At 36.9% G+C, this 22,651-nt stretch overlaps 1 protein-coding gene across 10 annotated transcripts in view; it reads left to right on the top strand.

Moving 5' to 3' along the window:
* The window catches only part of LOC149553159 (uncharacterized), a 230,384-nt gene that overhangs the window by 101,770 nt on the left and 105,963 nt on the right, over positions 1–22,651 (top strand). For 5 of the 10 annotated variants that reach the window (XR_016353043.1, XR_016353041.1, XR_016353042.1 and 2 more), the window contains exons 4-7: positions 9,666–9,748; positions 10,266–10,304; positions 10,743–10,813; positions 10,973–11,109. Coding sequence is in view for 6 of the 10 variants with exons in the window: in XM_089788661.1 (XP_089644787.1) it covers positions 9,666–9,748; positions 10,266–10,304; positions 10,743–10,813; positions 10,973–11,109 (330 nt within the window). In the remaining 4 variants the exon portion in view is untranslated. The remainder of the gene's footprint in view (positions 1–9,665; positions 9,749–10,265; positions 10,305–10,742; positions 10,814–10,972; positions 11,110–22,651) is intronic. The other 5 variants (XM_089788659.1, XM_089788657.1, XM_089788660.1 and 2 more) reach the window with 1 other exon arrangement.

Genomic DNA, 22,651 nt, shown 5'->3' with positions numbered 1-22,651 from the left:
GCACTCTCTAGAAGCCCCCTCCTTTCCAATACAATAATTATATGTGGTTCTAGAAAATGAAACTAATTAAATATAGTCACCTTTAGATTTATTTATTTGTTGACTTTAATTTAATTTATTTCTCCTTATTTCTCCACTTAGCCCTTGGAGAATGAAAAGATAAGAACTCCATTGAGGGCCCAAAAGATGGGGGACATTACACTAACATAGTTCTCTGGGCATGTCACTTTTCAGGAGTTGTATGGTAGACCATGTCATACATCTTTGAGTTGGGATCGATTAGTAGACCAAGTAGTTTTGGGTTCTGAGATGCTTCATGATATAAGTAGTAGGTTGTTCACATTAGAGATCATTTGATTACTGCTCAAGATCAACAAAAGAAGTATGCCAATGCCCTTAGGCTTTGCTATCACTTTTCAGTTGATGACTTGTGTTCTTGGGAGTTCATCCGTGGAAGAGTCCCATCCGTTATGGGAAAGACTCGAAGTTAGCTGCATTTTATTGGACCTTTTGAGATTCTTGAGAGGATTGGTCTTGTCACCTATCGCTTTGTGCTGCCAGTAAAGAGCACACAATTATACTGAGAGGGAGGGGGGTGAATCAGTATAGTAACAACTTATGCAATTTAAAACTTTTATCCAGACAAGTAACTTTAAATACTGAAATAAACAATTATGCACATGAACACGATAAAACAATGCTTACGTGGAAACCCAATGCGGGAAAAACTACAACAATAAATGCTTTTATATAAACTTGTTCTTTTACAAAGATTTGTAGGCTCTGACTTTCTAGTGGCTCCAACCCCTATGTTTATGAGCACCAATTCACTGGAAACTCCAATTCCCACACTTTGCAGGCTCCAACCTACTAGAAGCACCTACTCCCACTACTGTGAGCACCAACCCACTACACACGAACTTCTTTTCCACCTTGGTATTGTTGCTTACTCAACTGATGATGGACATTTTACTTGCACAATTGTTCTTCTCCAATTTGATATTTATATCTGCATATACTTCTCTTCTAATTTTTATTTTACAAATCTGAAATATGTTTTTCTTCTTTAGTCTGAAGTCGGTGCTTGAATCAGCAAATGTAATTTCTCTTTCTATATTTCTCACTTCCTCTATATTCTGATAAATATATGTATCAGATTAAAAATCTGATTATATAAATATTCCCTTATCTTACACTCTTATTTTTCTTTCTTACTACATCTTCTCACATCTTCTTGTTAGAGATATTTCTTAGTTATAAAACATTCAAATAGAAGACATGACTTTTCAGAATTAATAGTCATGTCTTTTTATAAATAAATTGAAGACTTGTAGTTAATGTTTATCACCAATAATCATAAGTATCTTATAAAGTTTCGATAGTTTATGACAAATAATATAATTGATATAGTTTCCGAAGCTAATGCCACTAAAGCCTGTTGATACATAGTAGCTTTGGTCAGATAAAAGGATGATTGCTTGTATTGATTATATATGTGCATGTGTATGTATGTCAGTTCATTATACACAGTTTTTGTGCTCAATAAGAATTATCATTTCATATACCTTGGACACAAAGAAATCATTCTTGTATTAAATCAAAACTCTATATATCACAGTAAGTATACTGAAATCGGAATTTGCAGATTAAATTATTCTCTTGGTACAGAGCGAGTAATGATCTGATATACATGTATAGAATTGATCAAGCAATGATCAAGCATACTAATATTGGAACATAATTTGGATCAAGCTATTGATCCATTCACTTTCTATGCAGATCGATAATTTGCAATAATAAAATTAGTTAAGTACTATCTAATCCAATCTAGGTTATGAGTAAGTTTGTTTGTTTAAATGAAGAGCCATGACATGAACAGACAGGGCTCCACATTGTGGAGACATGTCCTTTCATGACATGTCTCTTCGAGACATATCCTTTCATGACATGTCTCTTGGAGTAATACTCATACCAATATCAAATGTGTAGCCATGTCCTTTCATGACGTGTCTCTTAGAGACAATACTTATACCAATATCAAATGGCCAAGAGAGATATATAAATCAATTAATATTCTCTCCTTGGAAGTTCGGCAATTCAAGTTGCATATTTAAAGTGTAATCAAGTTCAACAATGAAAAATATATCTAAACTTTACAAAGCCCATGATGATTTGTTGTATGGTGTATATATGTTTAAATTTCCAAATGACGACACCTTCCATCCACTTTGAATGCTAATGCTGCTGGGTAAATTCTTTATGTTTTGACTTTTTGATAGCTTCTATTTTTTAAAGTACTCACTCAATCCTTTTGTCTTTATTATCGCTGCCATATTTATTATGTTCAAACTCTAGATCATCCTTGTGCTTGCATGATCTCCAGCTCTGCCTGTTAAATCAATATTTCCTCTTTTTGCCGACTCTACATACTTTTCAGAAATCTCATATATCTCAATCACTGTTATCTGTGCCATTCTTTATTTCTATCGCTCATTATTCAATTGTAAGCTTGAATATTTTTATCGCTGCTATGTAAGAATTTGTTTGCATCAAACATACTCATTCAAATGCTGACTTGAAACTCTTCCCAGAGTATTTGGTTATTTGTTGTCTTAATATCTTTGACTCCGTTCTTTAGATGACTGCTTCGTCTACTGAAACAAATCTCTATTGACTTGGAACTCTCGATTCCATGTATGCATTTGACCATTCACATCACACAGCACACATACTGCTGTTATATATCATCACTATTCTACTAGATGACATGGTTTCTGAAATTTAAAGACCATGTATGTTTCGTTGTTCAATGTTGCTTATCTCCTTATCGGGATATATCTATGTTGGTACCTATGTAGATGCTCAACATTTTTGACTTACATATTTATCCATTGTGCTGCTGTTACTCCTCTGAATAATGCCGGTTCATATTTACTTGTGGTTCTTGTCTTATCATCATCTTCCATCAATGTGATCTGGCTTCCATGTGTTGACTGAGATATTTATATGTCTTGCAAACTTTTGACGCCTCAAAACAATGAGACCACAATCTCTGTTGCCGTTAGCTTAAACCCACTTCAAATATTTATTTTCTTCCATCATTTTCACATTGCCACTAACTTTGTCTTTATATTATGTCACTTCCATCTTTTACGTTGCTGTTTACTGCTCTATATACTTCTGTTTTCGTGCATTCTGTACTATTATTATCAGTGCATTCTGTAGAGTTCATCCTTTGTATTTGTCACTGTATATTGTGTTGTGTTGATGTCAGTTTTGTACCACTACACAACATATAGGAATTGAATACTTGATATGGAATATCAAACACTCAACCGTCTCTTGAAAAGTAAATACTCATGAAGAACATGAGAAAAACTCTAAGGTTCCTTACACCTATGGATACTAACTTAGTTATATTAATGTAATTTGTTGGTTAATCATGTAGGCGGGCTTACTTTGTTCTTTCAAGGATGTCGAACTTTTGCTGTGATGATGATGAATTCTAGCTTTGCAATTTATACTAATGCCAAATAATGTTGATGGTGCGACGATGGAGGGTATGTTTACCAATGTGCAAATTTTCTCTCTTCTTGAATGAACTCCAACTACTAAACTACTTGCTGTTTTACTTCTACTCCTATGAATGGAAAGATTAGCAAATGGACGGGGATCAAATTGGATGAAAGCTTACTAGTGGTGTTACCTCCATAGATGCAATGATTCAAGAGAAAAAGGACTAGATTACCACGCAAGGCTTCCTAACAAGTTGCTAGGATGCTAGTGGCCTAGATTATGGATCCCTATCAAACATCCACAAATATCACCATACAACTATCCATCTATTCTTACTCTTGCTTAACAACTTTCTTGAAATACAATCTACTTTAACAACTTCAATGAAATTTAACTTTAACTATTGGAAGTAGAAACCATGCAATAACACCAAGTGTTCTTAATCACCATGCCAGGCACAACAATGATAAGAGAAGCAATTTTGGTATTATCTTAAGCAACAATTTTCAACCCTATTTAACTTTAACTATTGGAAGTAAAAATCATGCAATAACACCAAGTGTTCTTAATCACCATGCAAGACACAACAATGATAGGAGAAGCAATTTTGGTATTATATGAGCAACAGTTTTCTTCAACTCTTTACAAATGAGAGCAAATGGCCTTATATAGGGGCCAAAATTACAACCAACGGTAGAGATTAAGAGGCAAAATCAACGATCCAGATCAAATCCTAGAAACCTTAACTAGGGTTGCCACCCCATCAGCCAATGAGAAGATGCCACATCATCAATGGACCAATGAAAAAAAGGAAAATTGGCAACCAATGAGAAGGCACCAAACTGGTAGCCAATCAGAATCAGACACCTTTCCTACTCAAAAGAAAGGAGAATTTGCCACTTGGGCTTACATCAAATGATCCTCTAATATAATTCTACCCTTTTCTTTCATCTTCTTAGCCAAGGCAATGAACTTGGCTAGCTTGTCGTTGACTTCCTTCATGGGAGGGCAAGGCGTGTGCTTCATCTTGAGCTTAGCTAAATTCATCATATTGCTCACTACTTGCATTGTCTTCTCATGATCCTTCTCATATTCTCTCGCATATTCGATAAAGACAATGAGGGAGACCAGGGTGCTCAAATGTTTCTTCCTAATGGCAACCTTCCCCAACTCATCCAACCTCGATCCAAACTCTGTCTCATTGACGTTCTCCTCTTTGATATCTTTAAAATCAAGTGCAACCCCAACATTGCCCAACATGGTTGAAATGGAGGTGTCAATGCCTAGGCTATGTTGTGCAATCTCATTCCGTATCTCGTCAAGTATCCTCAATCTAATGGTCAAGGCAACATACCAATACTCCATCGTACTCGTTCCTCCTTCATCCACCAACTTGGGTCTCTCCAAATATCTCTTCGGTAACCCAATAACTGCTTGTAGTGTGGGAATGGCTAAGTCCTTGACTAGAAGGATTTAATCCTTCCACTCCCCTTCAAGTGTTCTGAATTTGTCTCTAGTAGCCACCAATGACCTAAATGTCAAGATAAAGGAAGGCAAGAAATTTCACCCATCTTGAATTATATCATTGATCCAATCCTTGATTTCGTGCAGTTGAGCCAATATCTCTTCTATATTGCTCCCGCTGTCTTGGGGAAGGGTTTCCTGATGCAATTGTTGGATAGGCTGGCAATCTCTCCAATATTTGTTTTCGGCCTCCAACTTTACAATCCTCTCGTTTGCCTTCCTCAACCTTTCTCTAATTAAAACCATGCCTTCTTGGATCTCCTCACACTCCATGTCATCTATGATTCTTCCAAAGTTATGCTCTACTATCTCATATTCCTGGGCTACAATCTCATCCATTTCCTTGCTAACCTTTGGTATAGCAATCTAAACTTTTTGGTGACCCTTATCATTGCTCCTAATTACCTTTGCCACTATTTTTACAATTTGTTTACGTTTCTCACTATCTTCCTTTTCCATTAACCCTTGAATATCTTCAACTATTTTGACAATCACCACCTCGCCTCTTGGCATAAGCATTTGCCTTAACCATAGTGGTGCAGTGCATCTCCCCAAATTTGGATTCGGTTAGACTAGCAAAACATAACCAACAGCATCAGGCGCCTGGCTTACTTCCTCAATATCAATTAGCTTAACCTATTCTTCACTAGTGACTGTCATATCATCCCCATGTTGATTCTCCGAGAGAGGAGACTATTCGGTACTATTACCATAACCACTTGATTTCGAATCAAAGCTCACCTGTACTGTGACCCCTTATCCACTTGTATTAACCCCTTGGCTCCTAGCCTCAATTATGCTCTTCCTTGATGGTGCTGCATTCTGTCTCTTTGCTGGACGTTCTTGATGTTCTTTACTTTTCTCAACTTCTAAATTTCTCTTCTTGCTCTTAATTGTTCTTTTTTGCTGGCTACTGCACCCACCTTTTTGTCTAACTGACTCCGCTAGACCTTCTTCTCATAAGTAAGGTGTACTTTCCGACTTTGTAATTGCCTTAACTTCTCATTGTACCATGACTCAGTGTGTAGATTAATTGTCCTTGTAACTACCTCTAAGGAAGGATCCAGATGATCATCCCAATCCTTTGGACCCAATCCCATTCCATCCACTCTATCATAATCTTCCCTTAACACATTTTCATCATCTTCCAACTGATCGGGAGTATCAAGTCCTCTCCATCTAATTGCCGTTATAATGCCCACTGACAACCTTGAGAAAGCTAGCTTCCTCACATGAAAAGTCATCTTGTGCATTCGCCCAAAAATCTTCTATAGTAGGAATATGTTTGAATGTGTTTTCGTGAGATGCCTCGATAAGACCATTAGGATCGAATCCTTGTCTTGCTCTATACCATCCTAGATGATACCGCTCTAACTCCTCCGCAACTGCAAAGGTGACGGGACTGGGGCAAGCATCATTGCCTATTCCAAAGGAGAAGGTAATCCCTATCTCACCTTTAAGTTTCATCATCTTTTCATAATGCTGAAGTTGCTTGGCCAACTCCATCAAAACTATTCTATCGGGTGGGTACCTTGGAAGTCTCTTGGGACAAATTGTACTTCTTGCTACTCTAATATATGTGAATTGCAGAAATTGGATGAACCAACTCATGCACCAAACATTGCCCCGACCCATTGCCAATTACTCTTAAGGCCTTAAGTCCAAGATGTTCAAATAGTCTCGCAATATCATTTCTTTATGCTGGGGAATATTAAATACTTCTTTGACCACTTGTCCATTGATGTTAGCCAACACTCTCTTCCCTTCATCAAAAATGATAGACTTGGTCACAATATCAAACTGAGATGCACACTCCATTACCAATTATGGACAAGGCAAGGTAGGAGGGAAAGCTGTTGCGTGTACAATTCCGCTCTTGTAGATTTTCTTCGCCATGGGGGATTGTCCTTCGCTCAATCTATCTTTCAACTATACCATGTTCATCGTCTTGATATTGGTGTCACTTATTCACCTCACTTTCGAGAAGAAGGTGGTCTTAGGCATCATGTCTTCCTTGTCTTTTTTGGTATTTGTTCCTTTTGTGTTATTGCTTGTACTAACATCCACAATCCTAAACACTTATTTTTGCCTCTTCGTTCTAAACATATGGACTACACTTATCAATCTCCAAATTTCTTTCTATCAATGGAATCTAGCTTATTTCTACCTCTCTAAATCCTATCTCTACACTTATCAATCTCCAAACTTCAATCCTAGGGGTGGAACTACCACTTATTTTTGCCTCTTTGTTACCTTAGGATGGAGTACACTTATATCTCTCAACTTCAATCCTAGGGTGGTCTAGCTTATTTCTGCGTCTCTAGGTGCCTTATCATGAAATCCACACTTATATCTCCCAACTTCAGCCAATCAATGGAAATGATGAAGTGGTGGATGAATAATGCAAGAAGAAAATAAGGGAAACAAGCCAAGCAAGAATAAGGATTAAAATCCGCCTTTAAAACCAATCTTCACCTCTAAAATTGAATGAGAATCTTAGCTTAAATCTGCCTTCTACCAACAATCGGGCCTCGTCAAATTTAGATCTGATTTCAGAAAATTTAGTTCTCCAAAATGTGATGCCCTAGCAAATGGATTACTTGCAAAAATCTGACCTCCTTGCCAAAATCACCCAACTAGAAGGAAAATCGCTGCCCTAGGGCGGAAAAGTTTGCTCCAAATCATAATTTTCTCTATCTAAAATTGCCCACACTTGCCAAAAATCAGACCTCAAAGCACCTTGTCTCTCCACCAAGTAAAATCACCCTAGTTGAAGGAGAAATTCGCTGCCCTAGGAGGAAAACTAGAGCTCCAAAAATTGCCCAATCTTGCAAAAAATCAGATCTTCACCCATAAACTTTCCTTAGGGCAGAAATCGCCCAACTACTAGGAAGAAAAATTACTGCCCTAGGAGGAAAAATTGCTGCCAAGGACAAATTTGCCCCTTTGGAAGAAAATCGCTCAACCTCTAGCAAAAGAAGTGGAAATGAATGAGGAAATAAGAGTGGGGAAGCCCCTTCTTATATCTTGCCGTTGATCTCTACAGTGGGCCGATCTGTCTAGAGAGAAACAAAAACTTAAGTTAGACCCCCCAAAATGGCCCAGTTTAAAATAAAACATGAAAATAACTAAGCCCTATAGCGAAATTGGCCATTTTAATTGCCAGTTTGATTTAGAATTGCAAAATAGAAATAAAGTAAGCCTAGGAGATGTCAAAATATTCATTTAGCAGTTTAGCAATTAAAATATCATTAAAATTGAATCTAGCAAGCCAAAATCAATTTTCAATTCTAAATTACCAATTTCCTCTAACATCCTCTAGGCAAAATTTCAACCAAATTAATGAGATTTTGTAGTTTAATCCAATTTCAATTTTGCAATACAATTTTAGATTTTTAACAAAATAAATCCTTTTCCTGGCAATCAAAATTCAATTTCACTATAAAAAATTCTTTTCACCATCAAAGTTTTTTTAGATTTTCAAAACAACTAAGTCCACAAATTCATTTTGAAAATGCTCAAGCTTATACAATTATATCAAATTTTCAAAAATCCATTAAGTCCAAAATTTGCAAATTTTTCCTGCCAGATATTATTTTAACCATCGAAAAAATGTTGTTGAAACCTACTAGGCCTAAGGACAAAATTACATATTCCGGAAAATCAAGTTTTGCATCGGGTGAAAACAAATCAAATCCCTTCCTAGCTCGAAGGTGTCCAAGGTGTATAGTTGCCAATTCAGTAACCTTTGGACAACTCCAAATTTTGCTAAGGGAACCGGAAAATTCCTAACATATGCAAAAATTGCCAAGGCCTGTCCGAAAAAGGGGTCCGCCAAAAATTCTAGGGCGATGGTGTGAAAACCTCACAACATGTTGCTGCATAGTATATGATGTGGACTCCTTTATCTATTAAAGTCGTTGCTTTTCATGATAGGATCAAATATGTTTGACTCTTCATACTAAATTTTCGTATGCACATATTCAATTTGTAATTCCTTATTTTGTCTCTTGTATATGATGTGGAACTCCAATTCTGACCCATGATGAATTTAGGTGACTTTATTCCTTTTTGTCCCTATGTCTATGGAAGTGTTATCTTCTTCATACATCTTGATAGCAATTTTAACAAAACAAGTTTGACACAAATGACCTTCTGATTGCCTTGTCTTTGTATCTTTGATATAGTAACTAATGAGTCATGGTGCAGAGTGTTAACACCAAAAGCCTAGTGAGACCACAACTTTCAATACCCTAAGGTAACTCTACCTTACCTTCTTGAGCCCAAAAACACTCCTTATACTTAGTTCTTCATATTCCCCGTCTTGCGAAAGTGTCCTAAAACATTAAGCTTACTACTTAGAGCTTAGAATATAGTGAGCTATTACTAATGCTACTTAGGGAGGCAGATATTTGAATCCAAGATATTGTTTTTTTTGAAGAAAATGCTCTTTGAATATGCTATTCATTCATAGTGACGCTCCATGCATGATCAATTAATTACACCTTTCCTTATAACTTTCATTCTCGTGACTTTAAATTTACTTAAAGGTTTATGCTTTTTAAAATCATTCAAGGGAACGAAATTTCAAAGTGATTTTTTGCTTTTGGTGTTTATTGCATCAGGTATTGCAGGTGTATTAATCTACAAAGATAATTTATTTCTTGGCGTACCGATTGGTCTCCTGGGATTGCTTTTATTTTTTCAGGTGCATTTTCACTGTGATTGTTCTTAACAAAGTTGACAACTTTACTATGTATGAACACTTTTTTTTAATAAAATTTTATTACTGATTTATGATCTAAGAGTACGATGGCTTTGCCTTCTCATTCAAGCATTTTTTAATCCATTCCTTACTGTGTCATTTGAATCTTTTCAATTACATGCCTATGTATCTTTTTGTAGAAGCCTTATTTATGTATTTATATAGAATTTATAGCACATTGTTATCATTATTTGATTGTTGTGGCATGTTTTCAATTCTGAATGTTACTATTTTATTTTGTACACCATCCCCAAAATGTCCCTAAATTTATGATTTTTTTTGACATTCCCAGAAACCTGTCCCTGCATTCTACTGTCACAGAAACTTGGAGAAACGCTTCATTTTTTTGCTGTTCTCATTTTTGTTATTTACTAAGTTTCTTCTCTGTGAAGTCTTATGTTTGTGAAGGAATCATTGTCTGTTCAATTGCAGCTAACACATCTGTTTTAATGATTTGCAGACTACAAGAGTGAGATTTGTCTTTGATAATGAGGCGCTGGTATGCATGCATTGTGCTTAATTTGTCCAGTAACGATGAGAAATAATTTGAAATGGATTTTGAACTCTTGTTTCTTTAATAGAAATATGCAATGTTACAAGCTGTTTGTACAGAGGTTTATCCGATTTCAATATTTGTTCCATTTGTTGGAACTTGGTAATATTAAACTACAAATGAAGTTCCCACTGTTACAATTCTTTCAATTGTCGAGATGTGGCATAATTCGGTAATGGTTGGATGAAAAGATGAGAAACAATTTGTCAAGCTCAATTCTAGTCATTGAGGTGGTTGTTGCAACATCTTTAGTAATATCTTATATTGTTTAATTTGTTCTCTCTACTAATGATTTTCCATTAAATTGAATTTAAGAAAATTATGTGCTACTAGATTTGCAATATGGCTTTTCAGGATCTTGTTGTAACAGGTGTTCTTAAACAGGAAGTAAAGGTGGGAGATCAGCTTAAAGAGTCTGGTGAGAATGTATTTGTCGGTGGGAAAAATCGATGGAAGTATGTGCTTTCAAATAGAGATTCTTTTGAAAAGATCTTGATATTTCAATATGAATATTTATCAAATTAGAGCTCATTATGAATAATAATTTACATATCTTTGTTGTGTAGCTGCTGAATGCTTAAGAATTTAACTTCTGTGTTAATTTGAGTCGACAGGTACTCAACATTTATAAATTGGGAGCTTTGGTGGCCAAGCTTCCCAATTCTTGTGTATTTTAAGGAGAGGCAGACAAAAACAGAAGGTCAAATACACTTTTTTCCAGTGATTTTTGTAAGGGCACTTTCTCCTCGTGGTATGCCTTTAAATTTATTAGGTGCTTTCTCTTCATTGGTATATGATACAGTTTTTATTATCATGCTCAGGGAGTCTTATCATCAACTTTTTAGGGGTAAGAAACATATAATATAGGGTACAAGTCAATGGATACAATACGTAGTTTTCAATTATGTGAAGGCTTCATTATTTCAAGGTACAAGATTGAATCAGGACAGTTTTGGGCTGAACTATCAATCTGGGATTTCCTTGAACATATTGTTGAAAGGCTAGTATATTTCTCGACTAGAGTTGGCTGTGTACATTTGTATTAATGCTACATAATGCATTGACATGATGAATTAGTGGGAGACAAGAAATTAATGGATAGTATCGAACTAAGATGACTAAATAGATGTAGAGAAAGGTGGCATAGGATCAAGGCTAGAAAAGACCATTCTTACAAGACTTGGACTTGGCTTAGACTCGAAAAACTGACTTCTGACTTTGAGTCGGACCCGGTGTCTAGACTCGACAAAAACTTAGCAAGGACTTGACAAATTGAAAACCCAAGAAATTTAAATATTTTAAGGATTTAACACTTTTTTCATGCATCATTTAATAGATTAACCTTAAAAAGAAATTGAGATAAATAGAAGTGACTTTGCACACATACACAAGTTTACATTGATCCTTGAAGGAAATAAGTTAACTAAATAATGCATTAATATAAAGTGTCATTGTCAAATGGCTACAGTATTTATGAAATATGAGATCCATGGAATTGAAGTTCAAAACATATATCAAAATAAAAGCTAGAGCCTAGAAGACTGAGGCTCAAAGTAGCCTATACCAGTGACTAGTCAACCCCACAACCTTCCTAAGTATACACGTAAGATAGGTCCTGAAAGACCTTGCAATGATGATCTTTGTCCGTGTCTGAGGCTCAGCCTCAATGACATTCAAACTCACATCCTCATCCACATCATCCTCACTCTAAGAGTCCTCTACTGGGTCTCTTCGTGCTCTAGCCTCCTCTGCCATCAATACTACCTTTGCCTCTTGGTACACCTGATCAACCCATTCCGTGTCTTCAACACTAAATATAGGATCATTGACCTCAATGTTTCGCTTTGTTTGTGGATCACCCTCCAATAAGTAATAGGAGATGTGTCAATGTGCAAGAATTTTTTGTGTCAAAAGTAAAGTTTGTAGTGAACTAACATAAGATCATTTGACCTTTTCACTGTCAACTTGCTGAGCTTTTTTGAATTGTGTATGCTCGAACATGCTCCAATTGTGCCCACATCTTGAAGCACTACATGGATGGCTCATGATACGGACTACAATCTTTTGTAGATTTGGCACTTGAGAACCAAACATCTCCCATCATGCATCTAAAACAAGGAAAAATAAAAATCAATTCTATTCAATAACTTCAACTTTATCAACATAAAAGGGTAATAGAATCATAGATAGAAAAGCTTAAGATTTAAATTTTTAATTATGTCCTCAATAGATGTTTACTTGACATCACAATGTTCTTTTTTTCTAGCACGTCTCATGAGGAGAAGTCTCCTATGAATTCCTAAACATTTCTATTTTACAGACTTTGTGCTTCAACTGATGAATCAAAAGACATTCTCTCTACAATTTTGTAGAGCACACTTAAGATTTCTACATTGGCCTTGAGATTTGGGAAAAATTGGAATATAGAATTAAGGTAGTGGGTAGTTGCATGTATAGGCCTATGAAGACGATTGTGCCATCCTTGATCACTAATCTTCCATGGGGAACCATATCTATCTTGATCCCCTGAATTAAAAGATCTAATGATCTCTTTCACCCTGCCCATGCCCTCATAAATATAACCTACTGTTGTTTGTAGGAGAACAATAATAGGCTCGATGAATTGTGATCATTGTAAAAGTTGAAATATTAAGCTTTAAGTCTTACTTTTTATAATGAACAATGAACATAAACAAGTGGGGACAACAATGAGAAAATAAAACAGAAATGAAAGCAAAAAACAGACTCACCTACACAATCTCCTTGGTTGATTGCCAAAAACCATTATCATCAAACCCAATCAGCCATCTCAATCCTTGCATTGCTCTTTGCATATGATGGTGTGATCTACTCCTCATTTACAAACATACATTTCAAACTGTTCTTGGACTGAAGCAAGGATCGCAATGTGATAAAATTTGTTACAAATTGGGTTATTTCTGGTCGAGCTAACTCTTTCCTATTTGTGAATTCCTCATAAGGTTAAGGACATACGTATGGTTATATATGAATTTACAAATATACCTTTTGTGATCTACATATGTTTTTATGTAGGGAAGTTTTCCAAGATTCTTCAATATAAGGTCAAGGCAATGGGCAGCACAAAGGGTTTAAAACAAGGTGGGGTTGCCTCTCACTAGGAATTTTACATGCAGTGTTCTGCATTATCCGTGACTACCTGTACCACATTATCCTCACCCACCTCTTTCAACACTTCCTCGAAGACATCACAAAGGTAATATTGTAACGACCCTCCTCAAATCTGCTCTCAAAAATGCTGATGAAAGCTCAAGGAATTTCATCAAACAATTCACATGCAAGGGACATATGACTGATATAGTATTTCAGCTGGCTTTAAATGACTCTTTTTTCAATTTACATCAATGAGAATCTTGTGCTAGAAGACTCCAAATGGACTACACAATGACCTAACGTGAGTGTGCTACTAATTTTGACAATATTCAATGCATATATATGATCTAAGCATGAGAACTGAACACCAACAGCCAACTGAGATTTTTACAAACAGTTGGTATGCAAACTAACTAGCTGATAAATAATGATATTGAATTGCTTAAATGACACTAGCAACTATTATCTTCTAAATTTGCAATGACTTTTCTAATACAATGCTCATGAAATACGGCCAAGACTTTTGGCATTTACATGGATTACAAAATGATAATGCTGGTTTAATGCACACTTACAGCTGAAACCTTAAAAAAACAATACTAACAAAGGAACCTGGTTGTAGATGGTTGTAATATTTTTCTTCAATGCTGCCCCTTTTGCTTTGCTTTTTCGATTTGCTTTTTCGAACTGCTTTTTCGGATCTGCTTTTTGAACTGCTTTTACGGATTGCTTTTTCCGCCTGCTCTTTCGGTTCCGCTTTTTCAGACTGCTTTTTCGGACTGCTACCATGTTGAATCTCAAGACCATATCTTTCAATGGCGTCAAGATTTCCAGCTTGAAGGGATTTCGTCCTTCAAACTATTGAGACATAATCTCCAGAAAATTTTTCAATTTCTTTGATATTTCCAAGCATGCTTAAAAGAAGCTCTTTCCATTTCTTTTATAGTGTTCTCACAAGAGCTCCATCCTTCGTTTTCTCAATCTGAGATAAAACATAACTCCTTTTATGTAGATTATGTCTCCAGTGTGTTATAAAATAAAGGGGACTCTTTTAATTTAAATATTTCCCACAAACTATAGTCTATGCATTGATAAAGTTAAATATTTAAACTTAACTTTATAAAATAGCTTTATCGATGTATAACAAATCTTATCAATAATAAACAAGTCTTCTTGTCGATTTTAAACAATTACCATCGACATACCGTTGCCACTGGATGTCCGCCCATGTCCAAGATGACTTACTATAAATAGTAAGTATGCCCAAAGTTGCCTCCAAACCCCTCAGAAAGATCTGCAACTGAAACTATCTAGGCCAAATGGCCTCTAAGCCCCTTTAATGTCCTGGTTAGCCTACTGTAATAATTCCAACAGGTTATAATTTCTTCAAACACCTAAAATCTTTATACTTCAGTTGTCTGACATTTCGTCAAACACTTTGCAAGCAGACTCTGATACCACTATAATGGTCCTGCTCAATTCCAACCTTAAAATGTTGATTGAAGGCTCGAAATTTTTTGTCAAACACTTTGCATACAAGGGGCCATATGACTCATATAACTTTTCAGATTGCTGCAATGACTCTTGTTTCGATTTGCATCAAAGAGAATGCTTACAAAAGACTCCAGATTGTCTAAACAATGACCTAACATGAATGTGCAACTAATTTTGACAATATTCAATACAAATATGTGACTTAAACTACTTGCAATATGCAGCTACAGCAACTAGTAATTAAGACAAATACTTTGGATGCAACTTAAGATGGCATTAATGCACTTACAACCAAGTGACATTAATATAAACACTTAGTATGCAAAATTATAACATTATTTATGCCAAAAAGAGAACTTACAGCCAATTGATATTTTGTCAAACAATTGGAATGCAAACTAATAAGCTGATCATCAACTCTAGAGTTGCAATATAGATAGTCTAAAAATAATGAAGTGCTGAAGCTATATTTTGTACTCAGCTGAAAACCTACATTTCTCAAAAAATATGCCAAATGAGAAGTGAAGAACCTGATTGTGGATGGCTGTAATATTTTCCTTCAATGCTGCCCTTTTTGCTTGCTGTTTTTTTTTTTCCGATCTGCTTTTTCCACTTGCTTTTTCCGGATTTGCTTTTTCGAACTGCTTTTTTCAGATCCTCTTTTTTGAACTGCTTTTTCGTACCCGCTTTTTCGAACTGCTTTTTTTCGGATTGCTTTTTTCGAAGCTTCTTTTTCGAACTGCTTTTTTCGGTTCTTTTTCGGCCTGCTTTTTTCGGATTGCTTTAAAATGGCTTCCTATAATTTTAGACCTGCTAGAAATGACCTCCAATTATTTCGGTCCTGCTAAAATTGCCTCCTGAAATGTTGAAGTGCTGAAAATGGCCTTAGGCCGAATGATGCCTTAGCTAAAGTGACTGAAGTATCACCTCCAAATGTGCAACCTTTCAGAAGATATTTCACTTCCTCAGTTATGCTAATCCAAGGGAGTTTTTGTTCCCAAAGATCAATTGACTATCTGAAACCACTTGGCTCCAGAATAGACTATGTGATTGAATCACAATTTGATGTTAAGAGAGAAATAAACAACTGGATGAAAAGAATGAAGCCCGGGGTGCCTATTTATTCTGTTTTCTCCACTTTCTCCAGAAGCTTTTAGAACATTATTTTATTTTATCTATTAAGTGACTTTATAAAATATTTTATGATTCAAGTCACTTTATTAAATTAATTAAATATAAAGTTACCTTTTAATATTTATTTATTTGATAACTTTATAAATAATTAACTTAATACCACTTATTTATTTAATTAAAATAATTAATTAGTCATCCTCATAAAATATTCATTATTTTGGATAACCTAATTAATTAAATTAATTAAATCAAATTGCCTCCAAAATGGGGACATGACAGTCCGCCCTTCCTGAAATTGCTTGTCCCCAAGCAATGGCTGAACAATAAACCAATCAATCCGCCTGGATCCCAAATGTAGTCATGAACTATACTGCTATCAATCAACACAGGCTCCTGCAATATCCTCTGCAATATAACCAAGAGGAATCCATAATCAAACTGACAATTACAGCTCAACCAAACTCCAAAATCACAACTGCCACAGTCAGAAACCCACGAGACACAAACTCTTAGAACATCAGAACCCAAGTAAAGTGGACAAATCAAACTGCCAACACAGTAAATTCCATCAATGCATCCCACTGGCCTATACGAAATGTACAATCCAACTCTGCAACAATGGTGAACACTCCCGAATGAAATTGTACCATGTATGGAGAATCCACACACTGTACAACTCTTGTAGTCAACACAACTATGCAGATCACCAGCCACTGTCTCATAACCATAACTCCCATGCACTGCTGATGGTGAAAAGACATCACAAGATAAACAGCAAGAAATGGAACCCAAACCAAATTTGCCTGCCATCAACTGCTCAACACAAGGATCCAATGCTAAATGATGTACATAACCTGCAGTATAATGTTGATAAAAAGAACCAACCTCAGTCAACAACCCACCATGAACAAGTGATACAACCCACTGTGACTGATCACCAGCTATGTTAGGAGATGTCATAGCCAAAGGAATAGAATCAATAACAATAACTGCTGAAGCATCACTCCCAAACTCCTGCTCTAAGTCATGTATTTTCAAGCTGTCAACCACAGAACCTATCGCCATGTCATGCCCATCACAACTCTCATCCCGATGCGTCAAACCGTCCCATAACTAATGACGAGCACTAGGAACCAAAGTACATCTCTGTATCATCATTTCATCAACATGGTCATCAAAGGTAAATCGATGAGCATACCTCACAGTGTAATGCCGATAGAATGCGCCAATCTTAGTCAGTGGCTCAGACTGCAATCCAGATGAAACTAACTGCAATCGATCACTAACCAAGTTGAAACTGACTACTACCTCCGAAGACATCGCCAAGGGAGTAGTATTACTAGTAGGAACCATGCCAACTGCCGGCTCACCAATATCACACATGATCTTTGATACAACATCTCTAGTCTTTGTGCCATCAGTACTAGAGGCCACCACCATGTTAAGCATACCACAACAATCTGCTGCAGCACCCAACTCAACTGAACCTGACTCTAGTGGGAACGAACCCGATATGCCAATGTTAGTATCAAGGATGGATGCATCCCCATCTCCACTGTCTTTGACAATCTCGACCATGGACATCCTCAGATCACCAGACACCACAGCTTGTGACTGTACAGAATCTGGTAAAGATTGCAGTTGCTCTAACTCCATGGTCACCTTAGCCAAATGAAACTGTGACTTCTCGTAAGCCAACTGTGTACTCTCAAGAATCTCAGAAGTCACCTCGAGCTGCTGAGTAAGCTCACTCACCTCATCTTCCTTGGCCAAAATGCATCGTATGTTGTATTCCCCCACTCCATAAGATAATCTCTGTCGGCTACCAACTGCATATAATTCTGTCTCGGAATCCTAATAGCCTCCCATAAAGAGTGGATCTCTGTCAAGGAAAGATAACTGCCTCCCTGCTCATCACTAGTAGGAGAACCCCATCCATAAATTGCTAACAACTGACGAGCAGCATCGAAATGCTGGCAAGCTATAGCAACGTCTCGCTCACTAACTCTCAACTGACTAGACACATGATGGCACTGGCTAGATTGTCTCCTACCAACCTCCTTTGATGCACTGTCTAAAGGAGTATCCTCAAAGTTACTGGTCTCTAGAGTATTACCATCCATATCCTGCGAATCAACTCCAAATCTCATATCAACATACGGAGTATCAAAAACTATAGCACCGCTGTCCAACTCCTCTGTACCAAAAGAAACTGTCAAGGAAACTAAGTCTTCAAAACTGCCCACTGCATCCTCCTGGATGTCATCAATGCCAATATGATCTTGGGACTCATCTGTACACACTGCCAAATATGAAAAATCATCAACATATTCCAGCAAGAATGGTTGACTGGATATATGAACAAAGCCCAACACCGGTGTATAAAAACTAATACCAACATCGGACAAGCTGTTGGCACAAGAAAAAAAAACACCGTGCAATCTGCTAATCAAATCCATGATAGCACCCAAACAATCACTACTACCAAAAAGTGTTAAAGATCTCCAGTCAACTGAATCCCAAACGCCAATATAACAATCTCGAGTCCATATCCGTAAACTAGAATCAACTGGTAACTCAAGCAAACTCCTCACCTGAGTAATATGACCAATACCGACTAACTCCACATACCTGTCTGACATTGTCCTTGTATCCTGGATGTGAATGCAAGATGAACTCACAACATTATCAACGACCACATATGATTTACGTGCCGCAGAAAGTTGAGTATCAGGAGTGCAAGATGAAACTAAACTCAACTCCATGCCATGCTTATCCCCATGTCTCTCCCAGTCCTGTATTGCCAATGGAGTATTCACCAAAGAAGCTCGAGTGTCCTCAAGCTCGCGAGAAAGCTTGTCAACTTCCTCCTCCTTCCTCCTCAAGGCATCTGAATAGTCTCTGACAAGGCTAAGAAGATGGTCACGATTTGATAGAAGATGTAAATAACTCAACTTCATTGTTCCCATTCCTTCCCTAATTGCCTGTAAGTCAACACAAGAAGACTTCGCCTGAACTCCCTTATGTCTACTCTTTAACTGAATCATCCGAATGTGATCCTCTATCATATCCCGCATCCTGTCATGATGAGATAATGAAGTCACAATACTATCTTCGCTCACCTTCAGCTGGCTGGACAAATCATGTGAAGTACTACCAGCCTCAACCTCATGTGACGAAGCATCTATCTGTGCCTGGTACTCTCTCTCAGCAAAGTCATGAATGCTCAATGTCTGCTCATCTCTACCAAGTATCTCACCATCATGCACAACAACATCCTCATAATCATCATCTGAACCCACTATGTTGTAGTCACTGCCTGTTGGAACTAAACCATCCTGAGTACCTGTGACATCACCCTCAGACGACCTGTATACAATTGTCTAGAGTATCAAGTTTATCGTTACTATCAATTTGCGTAATATCCATTCCCACTACCTCCTGAAGTATTGTCTGCCCAACATCTTCCTCCAAGCTAGTTTGATTTTTGTCCTCCCTAGATTCGGCTATATGTTGGTCACCAACTGCTGCAAACTCCTTGTAGAGGTTTCTAGATACCTCACTTGTAGAGACCTCTTGTTCCTCTTTGTCTTTGTTCTGTGATGTAGTCCTCTTAAACATGGAAACCATCAATTCATTCATCCTTTTCTGACTTTCATCCAACCTTTTCAAATTTTGTTTAAGCTTCTTCATATCCTTGTCCCACTGCTTCTGGGTACTTGAAGTAAACATGATTAACTAACTGATTCAATGTCCAATCGACCCAACAGGATGGCAGGTCAATAGCTCTGATATCACTGTAATAACCCCAATAGGTTATAACTTCTTCAAACACCTAAAATCTTTATACTTCAATTGTTTGAGATTTCGTCAAACACTTTGCAAGCAAACTCAGATACCATTGTAATGGTCCTGCTCAATTCCGACCTTAAAATGCTGATTGAAGGCTCGAAATTTTTTGTCAAACACTTTGCATACAAGGGGCCATATGACTGATATAACTTTTCAGATTGCTGCAATGACTCTTGTTTCGATTTGCATCAAAGAGAATGCTTACAAAAGACTCCAGATTGTCTAAACAATGACCTAACATAAATGTGCAACTAATTTTGACAATATTCAATACAAATATGTGACTTAAACTACTTGTAATATGCAGCTACAGCAACTAGTAATTAAGACAAATACTTTGGATGCAACCTAAGATGGCATTAATGCACTTACAACCAAGTGGCATTAATATAAACACTTAGTATGCAAAATTATAACATTATTTATGCCAAAAAGAGAACTTACAGCCAATTGATATTTTGTCAAACAATTGGAATGCAAACTAATAAGCTGATCATCAACTCTAGGGTTGCAATATAGATAGTCTAAAAATAATGAAGTGCTGAAGCTATATTTTGTACTCAGCTGAAAACCTACATTTCTCAGAAAATATGCCAAATGAGAAGTGAAGAACCTGATTGTGGATGGCTGTAATATTTTCCTTCAATGCTGCCCCTTCTGCTTGCTTTTTTTTTTTTTCCGATCTGCTTTTTCCACTTGCTTTTTCCGGATTTTCTTTTTCGAACTGCTTTTTTCAGATCCGCTTTTTTGAACTGCTTTTTCGGACCCGCTTTTTCGAACTGCTTTTTTTCGGATTGCTTTTTTCGAAGCTTCTTTTTCGGACTGCTTTTTTCGGTTCTTTTTCGGCCTGCTTTTTTCAGACTGCTTTAAAATGGCTTCCTATAATTTCAGACCTGCTAGAAACAACCTCCAATAATTTTGGCCCTGCTAAAATTGCCTCCTGAAATGCTGAAATGCTGAAAATGGCCTTAGGCCCAATGATGCCCTAGCTGAAGTGACTGAAGTATCACCTCCAAATGTGCAACCCTTCAGAAGATATTTCACTTCCTTAGTTGTGCTAATCCAAGGGAGTTTTCGTTCCCAAAGATCAATTGACTATCTGAAACCACTTGGCTTCAAAATAGACTATGTGACTGAATCACAATTTGATGTTAAGAGAGAAATAAACAACTGGATGAAAAGAATGAAGCCTGGGGTGTCTATTTATTCTTTTTTCTCCACTTTCTCCAGAAGCTTCTAGAACATTATTTTATTTTATCTATTAAGTGACTTTATAAAATATTTTATGATTCAAGTCACTTTATTAAATTAATTAAATATAAAGTTACCTTTTAATATTTATTTATTTGATAACTTTATAAATAATTAATTTAATACCACTTATTTATTTAATTAAAATAATTAATTAGTCATCCTCATAAAATATTCATTATTTTGGATAACCTAATTAATTAAATTAATTAAATCAAATTGCCTCCAAAATGGGGACATGACACCTACCGGACCGTGGGGAAATAGGCTAACAACAACATCATGCTATGAATGCTAAAAAGGGGACATTACAGTCTGCCCTTCTCAAAATTGGTTGTCCTCAAGCAATTTCAACTCTGGATGGTGTAATATTTGCTCATTTTCCCAAGTAGCATCCTCCACTGGTAGATTCCTCCACTTGACCAAGTAGTCCTTGATGATCCGCCTATGAAGCACCCTCTCCCTGGAGTCAAGTATAGCCTTGGGAACCAAGATAAGCTTTCCCTCATCATCAAGAGGTGGCAATACTACTGAAGGCACCACATTGTGACCCAATGCCTTCTTAAGGCATGACACATGGAACACATTATGCACTTTACTGTCTGCAGGCAACTCAAACTCATAAGCTACATCGCCCACTCTCCTAATTACTTTGAACGGTCCATAGTAGCGTGGTTTCAATTTCTTTGCTCCACTCTTCTTGAGAGAGGACTGTCTATACGGCTATAACATGAGGTACACCATGTCTCCTACCTCAAAAGACCTCTCAATCCTGTGCTGATCAGCATATTGCTTCTGCTGATTTTGTGCTTTTTGCAAATTTTTTTTCAAGGATGGCATAATGTCTTGACACTCCTGCAAGATATCCTTGGCCTTAGGCACCCTACTGTCCCCAAATAACAAATCCAAAAAATTAGGAGCATCATACCCGTACAGTGCCATGAAAGGGGACATTTGAATAGACATATGGAAAGAGGTATTATAGCAGTACTCCCCTAGATGTAGCCACTTCACCCAAGCCCTCTGCTGCCCTGCAATGTAGTTTCGGAGATATCCCTCAACCCACTTGTTCACTATCTCTGTCTGCCCATCGGTTTGGGGGTGGTAACTGGTATTCGGAGTGAGCTTTGTTCCACATAACCTGAACAACTCCTACCAAAAGTGGCTCATAAATCTGCTGTCTCTATCACTGACTATGCTTCGTGGTATCCCATGTAGTCTGAATAGCTCTCGAAAAAATAGTTCTGCTGTTTGTACTGCTGAATACGTAGACGAAATTGCAAAGAAATGTGCAAATTTCGTCAATCTGTCTACCACAACAAAAATACAATCCTGACCTTGTGCCTTGGGGAGGCTTGTGATGAAATTCATGGAAATGCTATCCCACTTCTTCTCTGGTATGGGTAGGGGCTGTAGTAAACCCCCTAGAA

The sequence above is a fragment of the Cupressus sempervirens genome, chromosome 6 (genome assembly GCF_028749045.1).
Source record: "Cupressus sempervirens isolate cs-2001-9-10 chromosome 6, ASM2874904v1, whole genome shotgun sequence".
Taxonomy (NCBI): Eukaryota; Viridiplantae; Streptophyta; class Pinopsida; order Cupressales; family Cupressaceae; genus Cupressus; species Cupressus sempervirens.
This window is presented reverse-complemented; position numbering and strand designations above follow the sequence as displayed.